Source organism: Aythya marila, assembly GCF_965140915.1.
Source record: "Aythya marila genome assembly, chromosome: Z".
NCBI classification, from domain to species: Eukaryota; Metazoa; Chordata; class Aves; order Anseriformes; family Anatidae; genus Aythya; species Aythya marila.
In genome coordinates, this window is record NC_139080.1 from 74435907 (window position 1) to 74463772 (window position 27866).

Here is a 27866-nt window from a genome sequence, read left to right on the forward strand (position 1 = left end):
AATGCTGATGGAGGGCTTGCAGGGCTCAGGAGGTGCTGTCGGGAAAGGAAAACCAGAAATGGGGCAAAGACAGAAAGAGAAATACATAACACAACTTGCCATGTTTCTGCAGGGGAGTATGTTTTCCTACCCAGAGACACGAGTGTGACAGCCAGCGTGACATCAGGTCATGTTTTGGGCACAGGGGCTGCGTTTCTCCCTGCTCTCAGCACAGGGAGCACTGCACAGCAGAGGGAAATGAACACACCTGAGAGACCAGCCAGGTGCCTTCAGGAATAATTTGTGCCTTAGCACCCAATGGCTTTATTGTGGGAGAAGGTGGGAAGACTGGCTGCTATGCCTGAGACAAAATTTTGGGTGAGACCTTAGGAAAGACCAAATGGCCCTCCCTGCAGACTTCCCTCTTTTGGAAAAGAGGAGCTGTGGTGTTGCTTAGGAGCTTGCTGGTCTCTGTAACATGACATACTGGTTACTGATGGTGGTCCTGCAGGCTCCTGGTTTCACTGTGTCCATGTTGTGTTTGTGGGTGTCAAAGAGAAGGTGGAAGTTGAAAGGAAGTGGACTGTGGTTTCAGAAATGTCCTTTTTCTTCGAAAGGAAGTGAATATGTGGAAATAAAATGCAAAGAGAATCCAAAATAGAGTTGATTTCTGCAATATATATATTTCTTTCAGGTAGTGGTTGAAAACATGAAGGGAAGGGAAGAAAAAGGTAACAGCCAAGTGCACAAACGCAGGAGAACGTGGAGGGAACTGTTAGGAAGGGAAGTGCCGCCAGCGAGAGGTTGGTTTGCTTTGCCTGTGGAGCCCTGTGCTCCTGGAAATGCCTAACACAGGTCCTGAGCTAGCACGGCCAGCACGGCCACCAACCCAAAGAGCCCCAGCCTTGTGGCTGGGAGATATCCCCATACTTTGTGACACATAGTCCACCCCAGCGGGGTGCAGTACACGGTTCTTGCTTGGCAGAGGAACAAGGTGTTTCTTCTCCTCTACAACACAGCTTCGAGTGGAGCTTTCAGGCCTGCCCACATCCACCCAGGTGTGTGGAGGTGCGGGACACCCCTCAGACCTGCAGGGAGGCCACAGCCCTCTCGTACATGCGCTCCAAGATGCGGTGGATGCTGGCAAAGCTCGGCCGGTCGGAGGGCAGCTTGCTCCAGCAGAGGCGCATCAGGTTGTAGAGCTCCAGAGGGCAATTGTCTGGGCAGGAGAGGACGTTCCCGTCCCTCACGTAGTAGATGACCTCCTCGTGGGCCATCCCGTAGTAGGGCTGCATGCCGTAGGAGAAGATCTCCCACAGCACCACCCCGTAGGCCCAGACGTCGGACTCCGTGGTGTACCGGTTGTAGAAAATGGACTCGGGGGGCATCCAGCGGATGGGGATGGCGTCGTTCTCGTTGGCCTTGTAGTAGTCGGCCGAGTACATGTTCCTGGAGAGGCCGAAGTCGGCGATCTTCACCACCATGTTCTCCCCCACCAGGCAGTTCCTGGTGGCCAAGTCCCGGTGGACGAACTTGCGCTCGGAGAGGTAGGCCATGCCCGCGGCCACCTGCTTGGCGATGCAGAGCTGGCTGGTGCAGCACAGCGCCAGGGGGCCGGGCAGGCAGACCCGCGCCTCCAGGCCGCCCTGCTGAGCCAGGCTGCAGAGGTTGCGGGGCGAGCGGTCGCGCAGGTACTCGTTGAGGTCCCCGTAGGCCATGTACTCGAACAGCAGGCACATGGGCTTCCCGACAGCGCACACGCCTGCAAGAGGAGAGACGGGTCACTCGGGGAGCAAAGAAAGGTTCTGCTGTGGCAAAACATCCCCCCCCCCAAAAAAATATACATCCAAAAATACTTACGCAAAGTAAGTATTTTCAAGAATGCGTGTGGGGACAGAGGGAAAGGTGAAGCATGCGAATACTGCCCGGTTGCATCAGGTCCCTTCGTGTCTTTGAAGCTCCTTCATCAGGGATCTAATGCTGAGCTCCGTGGGGGATGCTAACAAGTCATGCAGCTGCCTGCTTTCTCTGGGCATCCAAGGAGGAGGATACGTATTTGGAGCTAGGTTTAATTAAGAACCTGAACCTGGTTAAACTGGCATTAACTGGAGTATTGCCTCTTCCCAGCTGCAACTGGAAGGACATACTTTCAAGAATAAATTTTATAGTTCCAATTACAGGTTATTTTTTTGTTTGTTTGTTTTAGTTATTGCATTTATACTAGTGTGTGTGTAAAGGCCACACATATATAGTTAGACTTCAGATGTAGTCACAAAACAGCATTTTCAGGGACATGTTCAAGAGTTCATTGGGATACCTTAAAAAACAAACAAACAAACAAAAAAAACCACTCCTGCTCCATACTCTTCTGTTGTTGTTTTTGGTTTGTTTGTTTGTTTGAAAACTGCACATGCAAAAAATGTTGTTTGCAGAAATTACTTTTGGCATGACTGACACATATATGGAAAAAAAAAAAAAAAAGACAAAGAAAAGGCAGACATCAGAAAGAAGAGATCTGCAGAGATCTGCCACATCTAACAGATGAAGAACCAGTGTGTGCAAAGATCAACAGCTTAATGTACAAATTTCCAAATCCAACCTTTTAACCAGTTTTATGGACATAAAGTCAGTTTTAGAGGTAGGCAAAAATATTTGTGTGCCTGCTAGTAACTCGCCAACTAGCAAAAGCCAGCATTTGAAGTGTATGTGATTTGCTTCCTGAGGGCCATTCACTTAGTAATTGGTGATCCAACTTATTGCGAAATCCGAAGTTCTTGTTGATGACCTAACACTTGAATCTTTGAGAAAAAACAGATATCTGTTCCCAGCATGATAAAATCGGGATCTGACAAGCATGAGGAGCGTATGTGAGAGCTTTATAATCTGAGCTGTGCTCAACAATGCGGCTCTTTTCCCCACGCCCACTTGATGTGAGACTAGTTTGTTCCTGTACCTTCGCCGCTTCCTGACCTACAGTGTGTTGACAATAAACACGATGTTTATTTGCATTTGGGGCATTTCCTGATGCTCTTTTCCGTTTCCAAAGTACTTCTAATCAACCCAGCTTTCCTAAACCTGGGGTTTTTACATTTCCAAATTTTGTGGAGCTTCCTGTTGAAATAAATTAAGATCTCAGCTGCTTGTTGACAGGGATAAACCCTTTGAACCCCAAGTAGGACTGCCAGGTGAAGGTGGCTGGCAACATCCACTTCATTCAGAAACTGAAAATTTATTGAAATAGAATCTGGTCAGCAGCTTTCTTTACAGAGGAATGCACTATTGGCCAAGCTGTGGCACCAAGGTTTTCTAAAAAGCCCAATAAACCAGAGTTTCCTTTCAGCCGAGAAGGGAGGGGAAGGAAGAGACTGTTTTTGTGGTTGGCTTTTCTGTTTGTTTGCTTCACTTTGTTTTTTCAATGCTGGTGAGTGTTCAGACATGACAATAGTAAGTGGGACCCATAAAACTAATAAGACTTGTTCCTGTTTTTGTTGTTGTTGTTGTTGTTTTTAAATACCCACAAAATAAATCACAGATCCAGGAAGCTCACGTCTTCCCTGTAAGACATCTGCCCTGATGTTACGAAGCTGGAAGCAGAGATACGCAGCACGATGGTCAGCAGCATGCTCTAGCACAGGACGAAGAGGGTTTGTTACAACACACCACCCTGCAAAAGCAGCAGGGTCAGACCTACATTTTGAGACTTGCTCTGGTGGAGAATTTAGCAGAGCATGCAGTGGCTCACAGAAAAGCTCACCCCTTTTGCAAGAGGCATTTCCTCTTGCAGAAGAGATCCCTTGCATTCTGGGCTGGTCATGCACGTGTCTTTGCCCCTGTGGCCCTAGAGAAACCCCAGCATATCTGCAGGATGGGTTACCCCATACACAGGCACCTCGTTCAGATACCTAAAAGCTTGACAATGTTCGGGTTGTCAAATTCAGCCATGAGGGCTGCCTCCCTCTGGAAGTCGGCCTGCATGTCCGCGGATGCTTCCTCCTTCAGCATCTTCACTGCCACCATGGTGAAAGGCTCGTACGGCAGCAGCCCCGGGGCCCTGAGAGAGAGGAAAACACAGGTAAAAGGTGCAAGCACACCAAATGCAGGCTCTGTTTCTGGTGTGAAATGATGGAGACAAAAACAAGGTGGAAGCATTCGGCACTGACCGAAGGATTGATCTCACCAGGAGTGAAAAATAAAGATATTTTATATGAAAATGTTGAAAGAGCCTCCTTTCCCACACGCAGCACGGTGGTGGCATTGGCATATCTGGTTACTATCAGAGAATAAATAGTAGTTATAGTACGTTCCCCAGGTTTTGTAAGGAAAATAACCTTTTGCCACTGTTCAGGAGGAGCAGGGTGGGTGGAGTACACCTGTAATTTAGCAAGTTTTGAACCCATTAGCTAATTTCAGCTGAATTTAACAGGGTGGAGCTGATATATTAGCACACAGTTATGCTCCTGCAAGTTTTGTGGAAACAGGTGATGAGACAGAAGGGAGAAAGAATAGACGTGTCGTGTCTGAAGAACGAGCTCACACACCAATACATGCTGAACACTGGTGAATCTTCAGCTTAAGAGACACAAGTCAGGAAACAGAGCTTCCTGGCTTGGAACAAGCACAGGCTCATCTAGTCTTCTTATCCTCAGGTCACTCTGCCCTCACCGAGTTTGATTAGGCAGGCTTGCCAAAGATGCAGGGGTAGCTGTTCCCAAAGCACAGCAACATTCTGCACTTCAGACCCGGGTCAAACCTCGGATACACATTTCCTTGCCCGCTCCTGCTCTGCCCAGGGGTCCCACAGTGGAGATGCACTCCTTAAAAGCCTACAGAGCCCGTGGAGAGCGGCACCCCGTCATGTCCCGTGCTCCTGCCTGACTGCCCTCCTGCTGCTCAAATGCCAGGTTACTTTCCTGCTCAGTAGCCCCAGGAGGAGGTTCCAATTTCCAAAGCAAACTTCCAGTTTCCTTGTCATCTACTCCAGACATATGGCACTTGCAACAGATGCGCTCGGATGCTATAAATGTCAAATGTCAGATGGTGGCAGGATGCCCATCTAGAGAGGAATTTCACAGGCAGCCAGATCGCAGCTGAAGGGCTCGGGTGAGGAGGTCCAGCATGCCAGGGTGGAGGAGCAGGCTCCGCATTTGTCTGCTGCTGCCTCCGCTACTGCAAAATGTCCTCCTTTTCTCACCCTGTGCTGGCAGCAAGGTTCCAGTCTAGCAGGAGAGAAGATGTCTTCTCACACACCCACTGCTTCTGCCTAGCCTCCCTGCCTGAGAAAGTAGCAGCAATGCCCTGAAGAAGCCAGCAGAAGAATTAAAAGTAAAGAGAGGAGGGCATGTATCTCATCCAAGCAACTTCGCTGCAGATTCCCACTCACGACTGGCTAGCAGACATAGCTCAGTGCCAACAGCTTCATATTGCGTGCTTTGGAGAGAGACATTCACCCCGGGCCAAAGCCTGAAGCAGACCCATCTACCCGCCCTCCGCTGAAATCCTGTAGTGTAAACTAACCTAAATGCGACCCAAGTGAGATTAAGTTGCAGGGAGCCTTTTGCTGGGCATTCAGGCTACAGCACGTAGCTCCACCCTCAGCGGCTCCTCTCAATAACTCGTGTTAACTCCTTCGGCCCACTTCTGGCAGATCTGGGGAAATTGTGCTGAGTGGGAAGAGGGAGAGACTCCGTGTGCAGTCGTGGCAGGGAGCTGCTGAAGCTGAAATCCTTGGTGCCCAGAAGACACTGTTAGGAGAAAGGGATGGGTGCACGTGATCAGTGGACAGCTGTGACTTCTGTAATTAAACAGGACAATTCGGGCTTGAGGAGAGAATAGGGAGTGTTTAATAGAAAACTGGTAATTTTCTTCTAGACATAGGGAGCATCAACAGAAATTACCTTGGGTTTCCCCTCTAGTGACTCCCTCAATAGGTGAGATACTGTGCACAGGATGGACAGCAGCTGTCCTCAGTTTCTTAACCACCAAAGGATCTGTGCAACACTGGCAACATTTTAGGTACCTGCAGTTTAAAGGACCACCCAGCAAGGCAAACAGAGATTTTGCCCCCGGTCTACCTACAGAGGGTGCCTGATTTTAGGTTTGTAGACAGACCTTTCCAGAACAATAACTGTCAAAAAAAATAAATAAAATAAAATAAATAAATAAATAAATAAAAGAGGAGCAGATTGAATCTGTATTTGAGATTGAGTCCTGTCCCACATCTTCCTCAGCATCACAGCTGGGCAGCTTGTTAGGCCGTTAATTGGTGCCATTAATATCTAATGAGGCAGGTGGAGAACTACCTTTGCCCTCTCCTTTGGAGGGAAATTTGGGGGGGGGACGGGGCAGCACAGCGTTCAGAACGGGCAGGGAACTGTTTCGTTTGGTTTCTTTAACCAAATGAAACTTTAACTTTCTGAAAGTTTTTCAACAACTTGAAAGAATATGAGGATACGTGTGATGGAGAAACTCCTGCCACCTCGATCTCTGAGCTCTTGCCCACAGCTCTAGCCTGGTTCCTGGGGCAGCCTTCTCTCCTCAGAGATGACAAGCTGACCCACAAGGTTTTGCAGTGGGGGTCTACGAGCCTTCGTTGCTGCCAAAGACCCCACACCCAGGGCACTGGGCAACCCTGGCCTTCAAGCTTAGCCTGGGGCATGCAGCTCCACCTCTGGGAGTAATCTGCACGCTCACCTACATCGTCCTGCAGAGGAGTGGTGCTCTGGAGGTGTGCAGATGTCAACATGGTCCTCCCAGGTGCAGGAGATCCTGAACTGGTCCCCACGGCCTGGTTAGGACAGACCTGAGCCAGGTCCCAGATCTCGTTTTGAAGACATCTGTTGAGGTAACTGGCCACTTCCTCACCCCTTCCCATGTGAACGAGCCCCAAGCGGACATGGCAGCCTTTCAGGAGGAGCTGGTAAATGATAGCCAGACACTTCCTGTCCTAACATGTTGCTTGACCCAGGAGTGAGTAAACACTGAATCAGGACTCGCAGCAAGCCAACTGGCAAAGGCATCACTGGCACCGTGCGCAGAGCTGTGTTTACAGGAGAGGGAGAAACATGAGACCAGGAGAAGTAAAAGGGTTGCTAAACTTAGCCTGAGATGTCCATTTAACACATGAAGACAAGTACATGTTATCCATCTGCGACGGGAAGGCAAAGATTTGAGCTGGGATGGTGTCCGTCACCTGGAGGGATGCGCAGCTGGTGCTACTGGACGTCAGCGCAGCAGTCTCTGATGGTCTGCCAGTGGTGCACAGGAATGTCAGGGGATGGAATTTTCCCTGGGAATATAACGCCTCAGAGTGGTTTCTGGCTGAGATTTTTTTTAATAAAAAATTTGCCTCTCAGAAACAATATTTCTGGGGCTCCTTCCCACCGTGTGTTTCTGAGGGTATGGTACTCTGCATGCTGCAAAAGCTGGCTAAGAAGATTGTATTGCTTGCTTGCTTTTTTGTTGTTGTGGTGTATTTTTTTTTATTATTATTCTTTTCCTTTTTCTTCCATTTTCCACTGACAATAGCAAAAAGGTTTAACTAAAAGGGATTACAGCGCTGGGGTGGACGAAATCCACGTGGAAGCTCTCTACACCACTTTAACACTTGCTTGACCTGGCACCTCAGTGACATTTGAGTGCCCTTCGAGAGGTCCTGCTCAAGGTGGGGAAGAGACACCTCCAGCTGAGGAGGCTCTGGGCAGCACGGAGGCTATCTGGAGGTGCTGGTGCAGGCGATGCTCCACAAAAGGCTGCAGTCTGTGGGATGCCCTGAGCACCGGGCACCTGCACCAGCTCGCCTGCACCAGCTGTGACTCAGTCACTGCAACTTTGCCCTCAACTCAGGTTCGGATGCGTTTGGCTCAGCCATCCAGGCTAACAATCAATCACAGGCTAAGCATCTGTGATTTTCCCACTCTGCGCCCTTTAAACTTTGTTATTTTTAGCTCCCTCTATGTTAAATAAAAGTACGCCTGCATTTCTTCCACATCCCTTCATTAGGAAAAAAATCCGTCACACCTATTGAAGTGGTTTCCCTGTTCTACCAGCATTTTAACCTGCCCATAACTAATTTCCCAGTGGATACATCCACAGCATAACTATAAATGTTGAAAGTACCTGCACTAATGGCTGCTTTTTGCACGGAGAGTCCTTCGGTTGTGAAGTCCATGGGAGCAGTTCACCAGGCAGGCCATGGTGCACATCAGGACTCTAACAGTCCCTGGCATTTTTTGTCATCGCACACGACTCCAGATACAGTGACAAAATGAGCTACATCCCAGAGACATTAACTGTAAAGGACTAACAAAACCCATCCTGAGCAAAATGGAACGATACACTCCGTCTGCCTTCTTTCAAGGAGTTTGGGCTGGGATTTTCCAAGAAGGGCAAACAGGCCAAATGCTGTCCTGCAGGCATTGCAGACTGTCAAGGGTAACAAGACGCCTTCCATCCACCACAGTCTAAGCAGGTTTGGGTTCATCTCTGGGTTCTCCATGAAATGTTTTTCACATGTGAAGAAGAGCATGACCTCACCTCCCAGGAGGTTCAACAGAATCTATGGCTCATCTAATGCCTTAAATTTAAACAGGCAACAATGGCTGTGATTTCCAAGAATGAAGTCTGAATAAGCAAAGGACATACACACACACACACAAAGGATGTTGGCTTAAGTAGGTTGGGTTTTTAGGGGATTTTTGGTTTGGCTTGGTTTGGTTTTGCCTCTAAATCAAACATAAACTGGGTCAGGACCTAACTGCAGCATGACACATTGCCCTCTGTGGTAACTACTGGCCGGTGTTGAGTTTGTAACGGAGGACACTACACACTGACAATTTGCACATACTGGGAAGTGCAAGCATTTCATAATAAGTCACATGTCACAGGCAATACTCTTTGGGGAAGAAAAAATAGGGATGATAAATTTAGCTAAGCTATCACACCAGACTTTGGTATGTTCTTCTCTCTTAAGAGAGAAGAGAATTAAGAGAGAATTAAGAGAGAAGAACAGGAGACTCATTCTTGACAAAGGTGAACAGATAAGAGTGGAAAGCAGTGGACAAGACAAACAATTATTCAAGCCTCAGTTAAACTGTTGGGCCCTTCTACCAATTTTGGTTTGAGTAAATGAAAAAAGGATTTCTGCGTCCAGACAAATGGATGCCCCAATGCTGATTTTTCCCAGATACCTTCAGATAGAGAGGACTCACATATGGGCTGCTTACCTTGCTTGGAAGACTCTCCCGAATGCTCCTTCCCCAATATCTCTCACGTATTCAATATTGTTCCTTGGATACTCCAGGCTGAGCAGTTTCGGATTAAGGAGAAGGGGCATCCGCTGGTACATGGGGTTGGGGTGCAGCCGATCCAGGAGGAGTTCGGAGGGCAGAGTGGTGAGCGTTGGTGTTTCTGACTCTCTGAAACAACGGAGCAGTTGCTGGTCAGAGTGTGCATGGCCCCCGACCAGGAGATCAACATCTGCACCTCCAGGGAGGGTTTCTTCCAGGATGGAAAAAGGAGGTACGGCAGGGCTGCTGAAAGAGCCTTGCAGCAGGGTCTCAAATCATTTCCCCAAAATAGCCACCAGGCCACCTTCTGCTCTGACACAGGCACTCCTCAGAGCCTGCACTGGTGCAGCCACAGACATAGGGAGGGCTTCTCCCTCCAACAGGCATTTGCAGGACTGTGCTCTCAGAAGCAGGCAAGCCGTGTTTCAAAGCAGCATTTGTTGCCTTGAATTAAGTCCTGAGTTTTACCTTTTTTTGTTTTTCCATTGCTTTCGTCGACGGCAGCAAACGAGGGTGACAATGCCGAGGATCACGATAAGGGCAAAGCTGGAGATGATCGAGATGATAACAGTCATGGAGTATGTAGGGGAAAAGGATGGAGGAGGGGGGAGGTTTGGAATCTCTCCATTTGGTTTTCTTGTTCCTAGTGATAAGGACGCTGTAATGTAAGCAAAATCAGAAGATTATGACAGTTTTATAGGGTTGGGGCTTTCCCTTAAGAGGTACTTGTGGAGTTCTGCTGACATCATGGATACAGCAGTATGACTGTATATCATACTAGGGAACTTTGGTTTACAGGAAGCAAAGCACATTACTGCTTACCAGATGTTAAAGTCCAGTCCAGGACCTAATAAAGGCCTAGATACAGTTCCCATTGAGCTGGGAACCCAATTTTAGTAAGGAATCAGACACTTAGAAAGAATTACAGATGGGAGATGCACTGGTGGTGTCTAAGTGTTCAAATAAGCTGAAGTCTGCGTTGGGAAGGAGCAAAGGTCCACATTGTGGGCCACAATATATCACACATCCTAGAACAAATCTGCAGAGAGGAGTGTAAGACCAAGGCAAGTACACATTGATACCTTCCTGGATACCTTGCCTCCAACAGCTTGCATATCAGTGTCTTTATGGGTCTAATACAGTAAACTAGTGTAAAACATATTTAGCTCTTTTTTTTTTTTTTTTTGGGGGGGGGGGGAATCAAGTAGCCCCCTGCCAAGTACTTTTTGAGCCATTCTAAAAGATGTTAATCTGTATGTGCATATATACAATGATTGAGAACAGAAAGAAATATAAACTAGTTTTTAAGACCAGTGAAACAGATACTAAATTGTATTCCCCTATATGCTCCCAGTGCCTTTATTCTCTCTGCAAGTGGAATTGTCTTGTTTCCAAGACCTGAGATTCTAAAAAAATATGTTTATTAAAAAATTGTAGCTTTGATGAAATACTTTTCAACATACTCTTCGGAGAAAAAAAAAAAAAAAAAAAAAAAAAAAAAACACAGCAACTCCTCCACAACTTAGTTGCAACTCCACAAAGCAAAAATGTTTCCATCTTATTCAGAATCATTTTTAGATATAACTGTTCTTTATTATTGAAAAAATATCACCAGAAGCAAAACAGCTTCAGAAAATATGCCGTAAGACCTACTTTCTCCTCAGACCACAGTGTGGCCAATTCATTCCTCATAATACCACGGGAAATTTGATTTCATCTTTTGGTCTTACTGTAATCTGGAGCAAGGTCCTTAATATGTCTGTCCACATTTTCCCATCATTAAAGTGTTTATAGCACGTTCAGATTAAAGATGCTGAATGCATCTATGAGAAGAACTGGTGCTGGCTGAATCAAGAAGACAAAACAGACTGGTGGAGCTGCAGGAGCCACAGTATGATGCTCAGGATGCAAATACCTTACATGTTCCCAAAACAAACCCAGTGGCAGAAATCATAAATTCAGTCACCTACCATCTCCACAGGGAGACACGCTGCAATATTCCCAAGTCACAGACGGGTCTTTTGTGTAGCACCAGGGACGCTCGTTTTCACCTCCTGGGTTGCGGCAGTAGTTCTCAGCATCAGCCAGCTCGGGGAAGACCTGAGGAGTCCTTCTGTGCAAGTGGGGAGCCTTGGAGCAGGAAAGAGATTGGGTTAGTGCTTGAGTAGAATTTTTGCTGCTGGAATTAACAAAATGAAGCAAAACAAAGGAAAATGGCAGGGAGGGAAGGAAGGAAGCAAGGAAGGAAGGAAGGAAGGCAGGAAGGATGGACTTGCAGATTGAAATACAAAGAGGCTGTGAAACAGCAGTGGACTCAAGAATGAAGGCAGGCTGTCAGCCCTTCAATGGGACAGAGCTGCCTGGCTCTGGGAAGCCCAGCGGAGACGCAGACCTTGAGAGCAGCTCCCTGTTTGGGGGGTCTCACACTGCTGCCTACCTGCTCACTCCACTTCTGGCAGGGGATGCCGGAGGCCGTGACATTGACCCAGCCCTGGTAAAACTGGCCGTTGCCGCTGTAGCAAGTCCCTGGGGAGTTAAAAGAAAAAACAAATAAATAGGTGTGGACAAGGCACCTCAAACCATGCCCTGGAGCAGGGACTGACAAGAGTAAAGGTCATGTCCTTAGAAAAGAGCCGTGGCCAGCAAGGCCCTGTGAGGGGCCTGCACAGGGCCCGTTGCCTCGCAGCGGGTTCTCGGACACAGACTGCAGCTCCCAGCACACGTGGAAGACACACACCGAAGGGAACCGAAGAACTGAAGCAGCAGATCAGCATAAAACACTGTTATTCGCAACAGAATGTGCAGTTCACTTTACACACACAGGGCCTACTCTGACTGCAGAAGGAAAAAAAAAAAAAAGAAAAAGCAAGCGGGAAATCTTGAGGAGATTTTCACTCCCAGAATAAGTTCTCAAGACAAAAATGTGGACACCACCTCTCCCCACAGGAGAATTTAATGCGTGCCGGTACAGCCCAGGAAGCAGGAGGGACAGCAGAGGAGATGCAGCCTTACACACATCATATCTGCCAGCTATTTGTGTGGAAGCTCTGCTGACCATGGACGAGCATTTTGGTGATGGCATGCGTTAGGGTTCGCTTATTAGGTGCTGCGTTATTAACCTTATTAGATAAATCAGTAAGTCAGCAAAAACTGTCATCATAACTTTTCTTCTCCTGCACTAAACTGACAGCTCAGGAAAAAAAAAAATAATATATATATATATATATATAAAAAAAAGACGAAACTTGACTTTTTCTAAAACAAAGTATTTTTAAGCAAATCCTTTTCCACTTCACGAAAGATTTGTGTAAGGTTTGACCCAAGTTTGAGACAAAAATTATGCATTTTAATTTATCCTAGCAGATTGTTCTATTTCTCCTGTAGGAGAAATATAGATTATTAGTTTTTGTTTTTGTTTTGTTTTTTTTTTTTGTAGGGATGTACTTTTAATGAGATATTCACTTAGAGCACCTGAGCACTCCAGTAAGCACCCGTGTAAAGAGCAATTCTAGAACAAATCCAAACCCATCATGATGCTGGCCTGCTCTTTTCTTCTTGCATCACCCACTCCACACATTTTGGCTGTTATGTCTTTTACAGACCCTTAACGTGCTTTTTGCATGTTCACCAGGTACCAAGCTGTAGGCAGAAAAACAGCCATGATGATGTCTGCTCCTGGTGGGTGAGCTCAAACATGGATCAAGCCCATTGTAGCCTGAGGTGTGGAAGCTCCTTAGCTTACGAATGAATGGTCATGGGCTCCGTGAGTACACTTGGTCCATCACAACTGCAAGGTAAAATGCTCTGACTTGAAGTACTTTGGCTGATATTATCACTTATACCTGCAAGACGAAAAACACCTTTTGCATGGGCTGAAACAAGTATCAGTGTGACATCTTCGAGGAGAGATGTGGAGAATTTTAGGCACAAAGGCAACCCTAGGGAAGCATCCCTGTGCCCCTGAGGGGCTGGAAAATGCAGATGCTCTCATAATGGTCTTATAACTCAGCTGGCAAGATAGAAAATGGTTTGGCTTGTTTTCCTCAAAGCTTAGCACATCCAGCAGGGCCTCTGAAGGCAAAAAGAGGGGACAATCTCAATAAATTGTTACCATTATGTCTCCCCAATTCATGACTGTGCAGTACACATCTGAGCAACGCCACCCTGGTGACATCCTGTGGAAGCCAAACAAAAGGGTGGCACATTTACACAAGGCTTTGGGGACTAGCGAGCATCCAAGAGGAGGCTGAAACCAGCTCATGAATACACCACACTGCTGGCACCCCCTGGTTCTGCTCTGTCCCCCAGTGAGGGAAAGGGGCTGGCAGAAGTCACCATGAGGGACAGCTGGGTCTCATGGGTGGTTCGGAGCGGGTTACAAGAGAAATGTCAAGGCTTCAAGGACAGCTGAAGGGAAGTGCTGGGGCTGTTTGGGGAACAAGGTCTTGCAAGGGCAGCTGGATGTGGGTAACCATACCAGTAACAGCATGTAAGGGTCGGACAGCTTTGCTATCAGTATCAGAAATATCAAAGACGGGTACAGCAAAAGGAGAAGGAATGGGCAGAAAGATGAGGGAAGAGCTGGAGGGGAGTGTACCACCTAAAAGTACCATCCCTATCTAACCACTTTCAAAAGTTACCAGTCTATGTTCTCCCTCTCCCTAAATTCTGTACAGCTGCAAATGTGTTTCCCTATGCTGTGGATGTGGAAGCTCATACATCCTCTGTTAACAACCCAAATACAGCCAGCAAGGACCAGAGCAAAACGCAGAAGCGCTGTGCAAGCTGCATCCTCAACAAAAATACCATGCCCAGCCTCTGGAACCACAGAGCCTGGAGAAGTCTACTTACTGGTTATATTCTCCTTCTTAAAATCTGTAAAAAGACAAGACAAGACATGAGGAAGGGTCGTGATACAGCTGGGTGCCAACTTGGGAGCGTGGCCGTGGGAACACACCAGCGCAGGGGCGCAGGCAGGACGGTGCCCACATCGCAGCCTTTGCTTCTGCTGCAGGTCGTGGGTGGCATCCTGCCCCCCTCCCTCGCCAAGAAAGCAGCTCTGCAAACAGCCTCTTACCAAAGAAAGGGATGCGGGTGCAGGCACTGGGGTCCTGGTGCAGGCTGGGGAGCCTGTTGCACTCGGGAAGGGCGAGCAGCATCAGCCCTGGCTTGTAGATCCCCCTCTGAGAGTTTTCCTCCATTGAGAGCCATTCCTTAAAGCAGTAGAGATCCTTTACAGCAAGGCAATTCTCTCTACATCATTTTGCAAAAAACAGTGAAATACAGGGGTCAATGGCTTGATAACAGCTGCTGCACTTAGCAGTGATGTGCAGGGGTTATGCAGGCTGACAGAAAACCATTAACGGGGCTACGCTTCTTTAAGCCAGTCTGTCTGGCTCATAAACCATAAAGGAAACTCCGCATAAAATGTAACAGCTTCCTCTAGGAAACCCACAAAGCTACATTTTTACTGAAGCAGGTTTATGCTCAAGACACAGCACACATCGCTGTCTGTGAGTATACTCCCATCTTTTCCTACACATTCACTGCCATCTTCTAATAATAACATGTCTGGGAGTTATCTTAGCATTTTTGGTATACTCTAAAATCTTACATGTCTTCCATAAATATTACTTAAATGTACCATCTATTCAAAGCAGGCGAGCAAAAATTCTTAACTTTTCTAAGCTAAATATTTGCCTACATCTTTAAACTCACAGAATCAGCCATGCATTTTTTTCTCTTCTCAATAGAGAAAAGAAGCTCACCTTTCTCTCCTTTTTTTTTAATCTGCTAGCAATCTGCAGCAAAACCTTTACAGTGCCTGATGAAATAAGAAACCAAACTGCCTCCTACCTAATATATGGCCTCCCTAACAATGTGAAACATTCACTGTCAAGAGGTGCTGTGGATGTTTAAACATTCTTTAGATCTGAAGCTGTTTTGTGAATAAGGCCTAAACAGAAATATCTGCTCTGGAAAATAAAAAATTAAAATTAAGACTGTACCATACTGGAAACTTTGAGTGTTTGCTATTTCTTAATTTGTCAGTGATTCATTTATTTTTTCAATCATTCATTTTTGAGAGCCTGAGTTGCAAAACCAGCTTTGAGGTCATGTGCAGAGATGATTTTTGCTGAACTCAGCTGCAGTCCTTTGAGGATGCATGTCCTTCCTGACCACCACAGAACAACACAGCAATGCAGGAAAACACTCCTGGCATCCGTGGTAAAGGCTTTAGCCAATTTCACCACCTGGTGGGCTGATGCAATCTCTTTACTTGTTGTCTACCAACAGCTTTGGCAAGAGCAGATGACCACAAGCTTCAGTGATGGCCACCAACACTACAAACCTTCTGCAGCACCTGAAGGATGGAGGCCACCAGGAATTTTACCAGGGCAGCAGCTCTTTGCAATGGCAATGAATGCTCTCCACAGCAGCAGGCTGAAGCCATTGAAGGCTCAGCTGCCCTGCTTGTGGTTTTAGCCCATGCTGGTTTGCTCCTTCCTCACTTCCATGACAGCCAGAATGTATCCAGATGGTGTAATATTTTAATTTTACGTTAAACAACATGTGGAGCAGGAATGACTTTCTGAAGTAAGAAATGCTTAGCTAGGGAAATGGGAAAACCTTGCCTCCACTGTCCAACACTTGGGAGACCTGGATTGCATTAGCTGCCTTCACTCCCGGAGCCTGAGCATCCTTGAACACACCCCACATTAAGTGTGCAACTAGAAAAAAGCCAAAAAAACGTTCCTCAGCAAGCTACAGCATTAAAGGCAGGTTGTCTTCACCCACCAGCCACCACTGCTGGTAGGGGAGCATGGCAAGGCTGCTGGAGGGAGGGAGAGTCAGTCTGCTGCAGCTGAGGTCATGCCATTGTTATAGCCCTTAATCCCCAGCAGCAAGGGCTGGGTGAGATCATATGCAAAGATTACTTCAGGGTATTATTAGAAATTGTATGTAATGTAAGTGACGGGGAGACAAAGATCAGGAGCAGCCGAGGAGGACAGGTATCTGCACTGTTGAAGAGGAGGTGGATGTACACAGAACAAAGGGAAGAGCTTTCCAACACAAGACTCTTCCCTGGAGCTAGACGCTTCGTAACAGTAGTGGTCAGAAGAGAAGCAGAAGGATTGTCCCTTGCTATCACAAACGCAGCCTGTGTCAAAAGCCAGGAGCAATCAAGAATTATGAGATGAGACATCACTTTCCCTTAAAAACAGGAAAGTTCTAATTCTAATCAAATTGCATCTTAACTTATGTGAAGTTTTTACCATGTTCTTCTCCGCCATTCCACTTTATCTTGTTTTGCCCACTAATTGTTTTTATAAAAGTTCTGCACAGCTTGTTTTTCAGTTTTTGTTCTAGCTAACTAGCTTTCAAACCAAAATTTCATGGGAGAGAAGAAATGTTGCAGTGAGTAAGTAAACAAGACAAAAACACATAGAAACATAACAAGGGAAGTCTGTTCATGAAAAAAACAGGAGATTTCTACAGACTCTGGGATAATTAAATTCTTACTCATGAAGCATTTCAGCTGAAAACTGGTGTTGCCTAGCCAATTTCAGCAGAGAGGTATAAAGCTGTCAGTAGAAAGCAGATAAGATAATTGGAAAGCCACCAAGACTGTGCAAAATGTGTTCAAGAGCCCCCTGGGGTCTCAGCTGTTCAGAAGGACGTACTAGATGCCTGAGTTACCAAACGGGGCATGGAGCTAGGCTTTGGGATGATGAGTTATGGGGACAGGAAACTGGAGGGACACCATCCCAGGGATCTTGTGAAAAAAGACACATTTAAATCCATGGTAAAATCGCTGGGAAAAAAATCATTAAAGGGAAAAGAAAATGGATGTATCTGCAGATTGGCTCATGGGTTTGAGGGATGGTGCCAGAGTGGTCCATTAGGATTTAGGCATATTTGCCAAGGCTCTGCCTGCTAGCTAAATGTCTTATGTGGGTGCAGAGAGCATGATGAGTTATACCACTCAGAAGCGCCCAGGGAGAGCAGATCTCCATTCACAAATCCAGTTATGGTCCTGCAGGCCCACTTGTGAGCAGGGGGGGGAAATGAAGCCAGCCCCGTACCCAGTCCTTACTGATAGGTCATGTGGAGCACTGTGCAAAGTCTTTCCCTGATAAATGGGCCGTGCATGTGTGGCTGCGATATAAATACTGTCACACATCTTGAAAATAGGCAGGGAGACCGTGCGCTAAAGGGCACAATGACAAAGAGCAGCGCAGCGAGGCAGTGGGGAGGAGCCTGCCAACAAAAGGCAAGTTTCAGCACTTGTCTGCAGGGTTATTTGTGGGTATTTGCACACACACTTCTTTCTCAGGATATATGTCCCGGCTGTGCTGGCTACGCAGCGCTGAGCAGCACAGGCTCCCAGTGGAGAACCCAACCCGCTGTCAACCTTCACGCCCGGGGTTTTCCTCTGTGCCTTTGTTTTGGAGCTATGGAAGGAGGAGTGATCAGAAAGGCCCTGATTGTGGAGACAACATGCTGTTGACTGTCCTAAAAAGCCCCTGCATAACTGGAAAAATAATTTCCAGTAGACTACATCTGGCCCATGTCCAGCTGGGGTAGCGCTGCCATGTTCTGCAGACAGAACAATTGTTTCAGTCGAGGCACCAGAATTGGGGCCTCTCTCCTAGCAAACCCCGATCTGAATAATCTGTTTCAGTATTATGGTTCCAGAAAAAGAAAGCATCACCCTACAAGGTTTACAAGGGGTTTACTCCGGTGCTGAAAAGCAAGACCTATGGGGAGAGCTTGGAGAAAGCTGGCTTATTCCAGGCTGAGAAGCTGGGGAAGGCTTCGTAAAATCTTGCTGTGAGCGAGGAAGCTCTTCTCCTTGGCCACAGGGGAGGACAGGGTGCGATGAGGGAGGGCTGCCCGGTGGGTTGCACGGCCCCTGTGCCTGGGACGTGCCGCACAGGCACCTGTCAGCAGGGGATTAGCTGCAGCACGGGATGCTCTGCTCCCTGCCAGCCCCGTTTGGCTGCACATTGCTCTGGCTGTGCGAGGACACGTGTGCCAGCAGGGAGGTTGGTGTGGTTCAGCAGGTGCAGTTACGCTGGCAGTGTCTCCAGCACAGTCTTTTTCTATCCCATCATTGCGGTGGTGGGAAGTGCTGAGTGATTAGTGTCCTACCTTGGCCACATCAGCCACACGTTTCTGTGCCCATATTTAGTTAAAATTCCAAACCAGCAATGACTTTCTGATAGCAGCAGTGAGTGCACACTGGCCTAGCAAGATTTAACTGATAACAATGTGTTAATTACTTAGATCAGTCATGTCATTCAAAGGAATATTCCTTTTCAACACCTGCCACCGAAAGCCTGATATAACACAGACCCCTGAAAGCCACTCTGAACCCCACCGCTGAGCACAAGGAGAGCTGTGTCAGGTCCAAGGGGTGTATACAGAGTGCAGAGGAAAGGAAAAGCTCATACAAGCCCAGGGAGCCCACTTCCCCTCAGTGCTACTGCAAAGCCAGGTAAATTCTTGCTATTTCCAGCCTCCTGTGCATCCATCCCCGCAAAACAAAAGTGAAAGGGGAACATTTCTTGTTTCTTTACCTGCACACAGGCTTGGGGGCTGGCCCAGCTCCCGAGGGCTTGCACTCCTGGAAGATGTAGTTGCACAGCAGGGACTCGGCGGCCGGTCGGCAGAAGGCACTCACCATTTTCAGCTCAGTCCAGGCAGTGTGCACGAGCAGCTCTTGGGTCTCCTCAGGGTCAGAGTAGGAGGAGTTGAAGAAAACCAGGGCGTTGCTCGCCAGGATGGCGCTGCACACCTCGCCTCTGTAGGTGCTGCAGTAGCCTGCATCGCCCTTGTACAGCTTGCTGTCGGGAACAAGAGCAGACACACGGGGTTAACCTGCAGCCTCACACAGCTGCAACTTACACCTAGGTAGCCAGGTGTAAGACTAAAGGCCAGGAGAAGTGGGTGTGTGGATACAGGAGCTGAGAAGAGCTAGCACCACTCAGAGCACAGCAGGCTTGGCTCCTTCTGGGGCCGATCATTTATCCCTCCTGTGCTTTCTGCATGCAGCCTGGTGTGGCTGTCATCCCTCCTCCACCAGAGGGGGGTCAGCTCCCAGCACAGGGTCAAAGGATGCTCCCCAGCCCGGGGAAACTGGGGCACACCTGGGAAAACTGCCCCAAAGCGAGCGGGAGGAGCTGGGGGTGCAGCTGTCCCCATTGCTCAGCCCGCCCGCATAACTGGGGTCAGGGAGTTCAGTTCTCAACATGCCAACCATTTGGAGCAGCCAGCAGAGCTATTTGTATCCCTGCCTTTTACTGCTCTGCCCAAATAATCCCCCATTGTCAATGCCCTGGGGTGTTCTCACTGTTTTTCTTAGGAAAGCTGGACTTACATGGGCAAGGGAGTTCAGAGGATGCTTATATCTCTGCTGTTGATGCAGCACTCAGCAGGTGACACTCCCTGACCCCAGTTTAGCTGCACTGCTTTAGGTTCAATTGATTTTTTTTTTAATTCCTTTTCTCAGCTGTTTTTGGCACCAGGCTGCTTCCCCGCTGGTCCCACACAGCCCATGGTGCCCAGCATCCTGCACAGCACCCATTGTGCCTCCTGTGCAAGGTGCATCCTCGCCATGCCCCGAGAGCCAGAAGAGTGCACGGGCACACGTGGGAGAGCTGTGCTGCTGGTTTTGGGGAGCTGCAGCAGCAGCCTGGCAGGATGCCGACGTTACCAGCACAACCAGTGCTGGCGTCGTGTGTTTCCTTGTTTTTTTTTTACTATCTGCAGAGTGACACGGGTGGGAGAAGCAGCGCTGAGATGTTTCTCACAAGGCCCGGCCACAGAGAGGGGATTTTGTGTAGCAGCTGTCGAGAACAACTGCAAAAGAGGAGCATCAGGAGCACTGCACCCACGCCCCTCACATGGACACGGGTGATGGCGCAACGCCGAGGTCTGCAGTCAGCGCCAGAGCCACAAAATCCCTTGCAAACACCCTGCAAGGATCTCACACGCCGCTCTGAAGGAGGCAAGCTTTCACAGGCAGCCCGTGCCAGCAGCACAGCAGAGCTGTTTGCTCAGATTTCCTTAAGCCTTGCTCTTTGCTCTGAGCACCGCCAGATTCAGGCGAGCCTTCGCGTTTTCCCTCCAGGCTGATCTGCCCGTGCCACATGCAGAAATATGCTAGGGCTCCAGAAATAGAAAGCCAGCCTAATCGTTCAGCACTCCAGAAAATATCTGGCAAAAGTGCACCTCTGATCACGGAAAAGTAGCTTTACCCATCCACAACTTTGCTTCGAAGAAATACCTAAACCCCTCTTGCCCTAATATTGTGATCACTGTACCAAAGCACACTTATTGGCTCTGTGCAGACAGGAGCTTAGCTTGCTCCTGTGAATTTGTGAGGTTGATGAAGCCTGACTGTGGACAGAACTCACCCCAGAGTGTTCTGCACACTGCCGTATTTTAAGCAATCTACTGATGTGTGATCCACAGCTGGCTTGGCCCTGAGGCGTCCTGATCTCATGGGCGTGGGCTCTGAGCATGCTGTATAAAGAGCTCAGTATTGCCTTCAGGTGAGCCTCATGCCTGGCATCCAGAAACCAACTCCCTTTATTTGAGCAAAATATTCACCAAATAGCCTTGTTTCAACATCATTCCTCTCCCCGGCCCACAGAAACCCCCTAGGGATCCACACAAACCATCCTTACCTCCACTCTGCCAGGGGGGCACCGGATCCAGCAATGGTGACGAGCCAGGAGAAAGAAGAAATGGCAAAATCATCAGTGACATCTCATTGCACCCTCTGCGGTAACTAAGATTTCCATGGCAGGAAATCTGTCTGAGAGCTGTAAGCTGTCTGGAAAGGGCGCAGCTCACGTGTTTTGCATCTTCTTGTAGGGAAGAAGAGAAAGGCAGTGGGGAGAGGAGGTGAGGAGGTGCCCCACTGACTGCAGACCTTGCTGAGGCAGGTTTCTGCACCCTTATCCTGTACCTTCACCTTATACCTTAGGCTCTGCATGCCTGGGAGGCCTTGTTCTGTCTTTAAGTGGGCTCCCATGCGGGGCTGGGTGGCTGGGGCTTCTCCCCCTGCTCATCCTTTTCCCCATCAGGAGATGTCCCAGCAGCAGAGGTTACCTGGGCACGGCAGCTGTGTGGGGACAGCGGGAGGGATGCAACCCCCCCTGAGGAGCTAAGGACCTCTTGGGAAAGCTATTTTCACCTTGCTGTTAGGCGACACCGACGCTGGGCCGCGGCCATGGCTTCCTCCCCATGGATGGGCTTACCGAGCGCCTCTGGGACACGGCGTACGGGGCGGCACCGAGCACTCAGGAAGCGACAGCTGTGCCAGTCTCCCGGGGTGTAAGAATATATGAGGAAATAGCCCGGTGGGGGAGGCACTGGTACTCAAATTTAGCCCCCCCTGCGAGCCATTAGCTCACCAAGCCGTACCCTCTGCCTCCACCTCCCGCCCCTTCTGCTTGCCCCCAGCAGGAGAGCCTAGGGCAATGGAAAAGTTGTGGAGGACCCCCACCCTCCCAGCACACCTGAAATGCTGACGGTTGCGGCGGCTTTCGCAGCACCGAAGGTTTTGCTGTGCTTGTTGGTGGCGAGGCAAGTGAACAGCCCAGGTCGGGTGACGTACACCTGCAGCCGGGAGTCAACCACTCTGTCCTTGACGCTCTCCACTATAGACCCTGCGGAAACCTAGGAGAGTAAAAAGCCCCCCTGCGGTGGTGTTTCCCTCAAAGGCAGACAAGCAAACCAAGCGAACACCCAAGGGACCCACCCCCAAGCACGGAGGTTGACTGAGGAAGACGCAGCCAGCAGATGGAAGTGGCAGAGAGCTGAACCAGAAGGCACCATTTTGCTGCCTTCATAGCTTTCGCAGACAAAAGCAAATGTTGACGACCTCACCTAGTCCACGCTTCAACAATGCTTTTGCAATTAATTTTCAGTTCCGAAGGTCTCAGATTTTTGTGGCTACTTACTGCAGGATCTCTGCTAGCAGATTGTTTGCCTACTCATGCCTTAGCAAGGAAGGACACAACATGGCTTTGTGGCTGGGTCTACGGATGGAGAGAAGAAAATAGTCTTGAAGACATTAATTCTGGATTAACGCAACCACGGCCACACCTCCAGAGCAGTGGTGTGCCAAGCAAATGATCTGGCTCCCACACTCCAGCAGATACCCAACAGATTTTCTGATCTCACACCTGGAAATGTGGAACGGGCTGCAGATGTGGTGACATTGGCCAGCTCTTTTCCTACATGAATGAGCTTGGAGCCTGCTGACTTTGGCTAGACAGACTTGGTATTATCCTCAAGTCCTTCGTGCTCATTTGGCACAAATTAAATCAGAGGACAGGGCACACAAAGACTCTGCCTTGCAAATACAGTAGCACCAAGCAGCATTGCCTGCTCTATTCTTCACACCAGTAGGAAGCAGCAGGAATAACTGAAAGGAGATGTGGTCATCCATGGATGCTGCTGGTGCAATTTGGCCCTAAGGACACTTGAGATTTGCATCACTGGATCCATCCTAGCAAAGCACTCTACTGACACATCTAGCTGAGAGACGAGACAGATTAACCTGACCTTCCTGGAAGCTAGTAGAAATTATTTCAATGGTATCTGTATCTGCTTCCAAAGGTATTAGTGGCGATAACTGAAAAGTAAGAAAGGATGTATCAGTGTTGTGTCATGTCTTTAGGAAGCACATTGGTTTGTCTCCAAAAATACACATATTAATAAAGTAATGCATTTGTTCTGCCTCAATCAAGCTTTACTCAAAGATGTGGGGTGAGGGAACATGCATGGGAAGAAATCCCTTAATCAACAGACCAACATCATTATTGTAAATATGGCATCAGAGATGGGTGGTATGCTGGTCACCGTGCAAATGCGGGGACTAGGTATATTTTTTGGCATTACACATTACATTATGCCAATTATGCCAATTATGTCAAGTCAATTCAGGTGGATGAGAACTCAGAATGTTTTTGTTTGTTTGTTTGTTTGTTTGTTTTAATTGTAGAGTTGCTCGGATTTATTTTTACTTTTTTTTTCTCCCCAGAACCTCGCCAGCACTGAGCAGTGCCTGGTGTGGTCTGAAATGATTCCTCCCCCTTCATCCAATATGCTTTTCTTCTACAGACCCCACCAGAACCCCAGGAAAACAAGCTGTCCCAAAACACAGGTCCTCAATGCATTCAGGCCCTTTTAGAGAAAGGGTAGAAGACCTTCACCAGCTTTCCAGAAAGAGACCACTGAATTCTTCAACTTTCTTGTTCTCTCGGCAACTGTGAAGACTACAAACAGAAGCATGTCCTTTGGCATAGTCGTTGGCAGCTAAAAAGGGTCTCAAGGACATGTGTAGTCAATCCAGAGGACTATGGCAGTGGAGAGTAAGGATATCTGGAGGATGGATGCAGGGGAAGGGACCTGCCTGCAAGTCTGAGCACAGAATATAATACAGAATATTATCTAGCTATATTACAATAGCTAAAATACAGAAAATGACCCCTAATAAGAGTGGAAGATACAATAAGGTTTAGTGGAGATGAAGAAGGTGAGAGAGTCTGCATAGTAAACCAGGCTCCTTAATAACATGTCTTCATACATGGAGAGATGGGACAGGATGGAGGTACCCTCCTGAGGGAAAGTACTTCCATGAGAGGATTCATTGGTCCTGTTGGACAAGCAAGCCACCAGGAATGGCCATGGCCAGCCGGTGGCCAGAAGGATCCAGGGCTGTGGGGAGAGCAGTGAGAAAGAGCGGAGGTAAATCACTGGTTGGCACACAGCTGCCTCTGCAGCACTGTGCCTCAGGGCCACACAGCTTTAAAAATGCTGTTGGAGGAACGTGGAGAATATAAAGCACAACCACCAAAATCATGTGAGGACTAGAGGAAATTCATGGCAAAGAGGGGCTTGGAAGGAGTCCAGTGTCCTCCTGCTGGAGAGCTGCTGTGAGGGTGGTGGGCAGCTGCACTCCTGGGGGGGCAATACCAGGTGCCAAGTGGCCTACACATGGACATTGAAGCCAGGCAAATTCAAAGCAGGCACCCACATTAAATGGTCAGGGTAATTAATCCACGGATCAGTTCCCTGTAAGAAGCAGTGGGCACATACAGGCCAAAGGCAGTATGCTCAAGAGAAGTTATCTCTACTTCACTGCCTTGGTTTATGTGATTTTGTCAAATAAGGCATTTTGTCATGCTATTGTTAGCACGTTAGGAGAAAGGCCAGGAAAGGTGGCTGCAGAAAAACTTAATCCCACTATGAAGTCCTCTGGGACACCCATCACAGGAGGAGCTTGCAAGCATCTCAAGCATCCTTCATCTCTGGCTTTCCAGATCCCAGTGAATCAACCTGTGCAACATTTGGGTACGAGGGAGAGCATTTCGCAGGCGAGAACACTGCAGAGAGCAGACAAGGCAGCCTTGGCATGATCACACAGCAAGTGTTGAGAAAGGCAGGAGCAGAAACGAGGGCCAAAAAAAAGGAGGACTTACAGCTTTCCCGTTTTCCAGCCAAGTGATGGTGGGCACCGGAGCGCCTGCCGCCGTGCACCGCAGCATCACCACGGAGCCAAAGGTGACATTTTGGGATTCGGGAGCCTTCAGTATTCTGGCAAAAACTGCGGGAGAAGACAAAGGCACCAAGTTGAACGGCTGAGGGTGTTCTGATGTGGGGGTGTTTCATCCCCAGCAGGCCTTGAAGTAGGCCAAATCCCTGCGAATAAAAGCGGAGCAGAGCACAGGCTTCCCAGCAAGCGACAGTCTTGGGAGGGGGATGAGGAAGAGAAAGAAAGAGGGCAATGTGGCTGTATTCCACACGTTACAGACAAAACTTTACCTCTGGAAATCTATACACAGCCCCATTGTGCAGAAACCAAGGGGAAAGCTGAATATGAGGTGAGTTACGATTCGAAAGCACCCAGGGTGACCACCAGGGTGGCCACTTAATGTGAAGGCTGGGGGTCAGACATGCTCCTCCGTATGGTCGTGGCAAGTAGGACTGACGGTGGATACCCACAAACCCTGGCATTTTCCATGCCATGAGTGCCTGTCCTGGGGGGAGAGCATCCATCATATGGGGGCACAACCTGCAAAGGCTTTGGGAAGCTGAGACTGCAGGGAGGAATAAGGTTTTTAAAGTCACTTTGCACCTCCACTGCTTCTTTTATGGCAATATGGTTACTGGAGAGTCTGAAGACAAGGCTTTCCCCTCCCCAGAAAAGAAAATTATTATTTTTTAATTATTTTTATTTTTCTGAGGAGAAGACCTTAAGTATTTTTGCTGCAAATGTGTTTTAATCCAGAAACACAGCTCTTATGGCCTCCACAAGCTGTATTTCAGATGCACTATTTGGACCACATAGAGGAAAGCAGAGAAGAGAGGCATTTCCCATGTGGAACATCTGAGTTTTGACCCAAAATTTCTCATAGAGATGCCTGAAAGTCTGTATAGACTGAGCAGGCTGAATAGCTCTGTGCCATTTCTTACTCCAGTTTCTCATGCTTAGTGAGTAATGATCTCTCCCTACCTTCTGGGAAGCACAGCAATGACTAAAAATCTCCATCAGAGATTTTAGTAAGGGAGGTTCTCCTGGAGTTCTGAGGCAAGCATTATATTCTGTTTGCCACTTCTGCGACCTGTATGGCTCCTTTCACCAAAATACCTGGCCACATCACACTCTTTTGTGTCTCTGTTTGCCCAATCTACAAAGCAGAGCAGTGAGGGGACAAGTGAGGGTCCCCTGGCAGACTGAAAGTCTGTCCCTGCCTTTGGGATGTCTTCTATCAACAGCAGGGAAGGCTTCTTCTGCAAAATGTCAGATGGGATGAAAAAAGCATTCACTTTCTACACACTCCTTCCATCCTGCCTCGGCCTGTGCAAAGCTGAGCTCTGTGTTAACAGAGCTCCTAAAGCCAGCTTCTTTTAGTGGATGGGCAACACCAGGAATACATGTCAGCCTAGAAACTTTGCCTCTGTGGAAGCACAGCCATTCAGTCAGTGGGCAGGGCTGTTTTGGGAAGACTGAATTCAGCATCGGTGAAGTGAAAGGGCAGGAGGACACGTGTTGATCTCAGCTCCCTGATTCCCCCTGCACACTGCCCCACAGGTGCCACTTACCTGGTGCATGGCCAGGGACTCCTCTGAAGAATAACAAGTGAAATGAAGCCTTTTCCCAAGGTTTCGCTCCAGGCCATTAGCACCAGATGGTTGTGAATTCCACCCCGAGCGCTGTGGGCCAAGCTCATAATTACTTTTATACTTCATTTGGAGAAACACTAAACTTTTGGCCAGTCCTCTGGCAGCGGCTACGTGCACATGGCTCCTGCTGAAGCCAGCACATCAAATCCCAAAGCCAGAATATGGCCCTGCATGCTCTTCTCATGCTGCTGTTACACACACAGCATGTCACCAGCACCCTGCCTGCTCTGATCCTGCTGCTCTGATCCAGCCTCGTTAATGCCAAAGTTACCAGCACTCCATTAGCCATTATCTGATGCTGGCATGCGTGCTATCCCCTGTACCTGCTGCTCTCCCAAAATCTGCATGGAGTTGTCAGACAGTAAAAAAAAAGGCACCTTTCAACAGACATGGAAGGTTTATGGATGGGGAGCAAAGCCACAGCAAGATCAAGTGTGGTCCCCATCAGGGGGGGATGGCAAAAATCTGGATCCTGCTCCTCTGGTTCCCAGGCACGCACTGAGGACAGTACTTGTCTCAGCAGCCAAGGCACTGGTGGCTTGAGCATAGGGGAGGCAAAGCATGACACCATTACAACCTAAAGGAACAAATATGGGGGGAAAAAATCGCAACAGAAGATATATATTAATGTGTTTCTAGTGTCAGCTTCATCTATGCTAAGGCACATCAAGCAGACTTGTTGTTAAAGATGTGTTTTCCCCCTGGATGGGTTTTCTCCCCCAGGCCACTCTTGGGCACCTCGATGGCTTGGAAAGGGCCTCTGGCCCTTTGCCTCTGTTGTGGTACGTACAAGAACCAGAGGTGTCTTGCCCAGCACGGGGAGGATGGCTTTTGGGCTGACTGACTGCAGGCAGGCTGACAGAGGAACAGGCTGATCTCCACGGCTTGGAAGGCTGGAAGCTCCCTCAGCACTGTTGTGTGCATTTCTGTAGTTACAACAATTTATAAATTCCATAATTTAGCACTTAACGTATTTATATTTACTTGCTTTTTTAAAGTGTTTTACTTAAGGTTTAGATATTTAACAGAAGTACTGTAAAAAAAGAAAATTACATTATTTTATTCATCAGAGATTCCCCAGGGCAAGGGCTGTGCTCCTCAGGTCCTGACAGCCTTTCCAGCACCACTGACAGGCACACGCAGGGAAACGTTTTCTAAAGGTCTCTGTCTTTGGGAAGCCACCAAGAAAAAAACAAAAGCCTTGAGCATTTTCCTCCTTCCCTCTGCGTCCACTGCTTTGCGCTGACAGCCAGGGGATGTGGTGGGACCCTTGACCATATTTTGCAGCCCCATCACAGGTGCCATGGGAAAAACAGGGTGGGCTGAGTGTGAGCAGCCCGTGTCACACTCCACCAGGAGCAGAGCACGGCCACCAGAACAAGCTCGAGGTCCATG

The 27866-nt window shown here is 48.3% G+C and overlaps 1 protein-coding gene across 1 annotated transcript in view; it reads right to left on the reverse strand.

Moving 5' to 3' along the window:
* Positions 1-672: 672 nt before the first annotated feature.
* Positions 673-27866, reverse strand: part of MUSK (muscle associated receptor tyrosine kinase) — a gene marked incomplete at its 5' end in the record, with an annotated part of 48546 nt that continues 21352 nt past the window's right edge. Inside the window, 11 exons of the mRNA XM_082782936.1 lie at positions 673-1741; positions 3882-4030; positions 9201-9392; positions 9732-9921; positions 11234-11393; positions 11701-11789; positions 14115-14138; positions 14341-14516; positions 18848-19114; positions 21778-21956; positions 24767-24891. Of these exons, the coding sequence (XP_082639062.1) occupies positions 1062-1741; positions 3882-4030; positions 9201-9392; positions 9732-9921; positions 11234-11393; positions 11701-11789; positions 14115-14138; positions 14341-14516; positions 18848-19114; positions 21778-21956; positions 24767-24891 (2231 nt within the window). The 3' untranslated portion in view covers positions 673-1061. The remainder of the gene's footprint in view (positions 1742-3881; positions 4031-9200; positions 9393-9731; positions 9922-11233; positions 11394-11700; positions 11790-14114; positions 14139-14340; positions 14517-18847; positions 19115-21777; positions 21957-24766; positions 24892-27866) is intronic.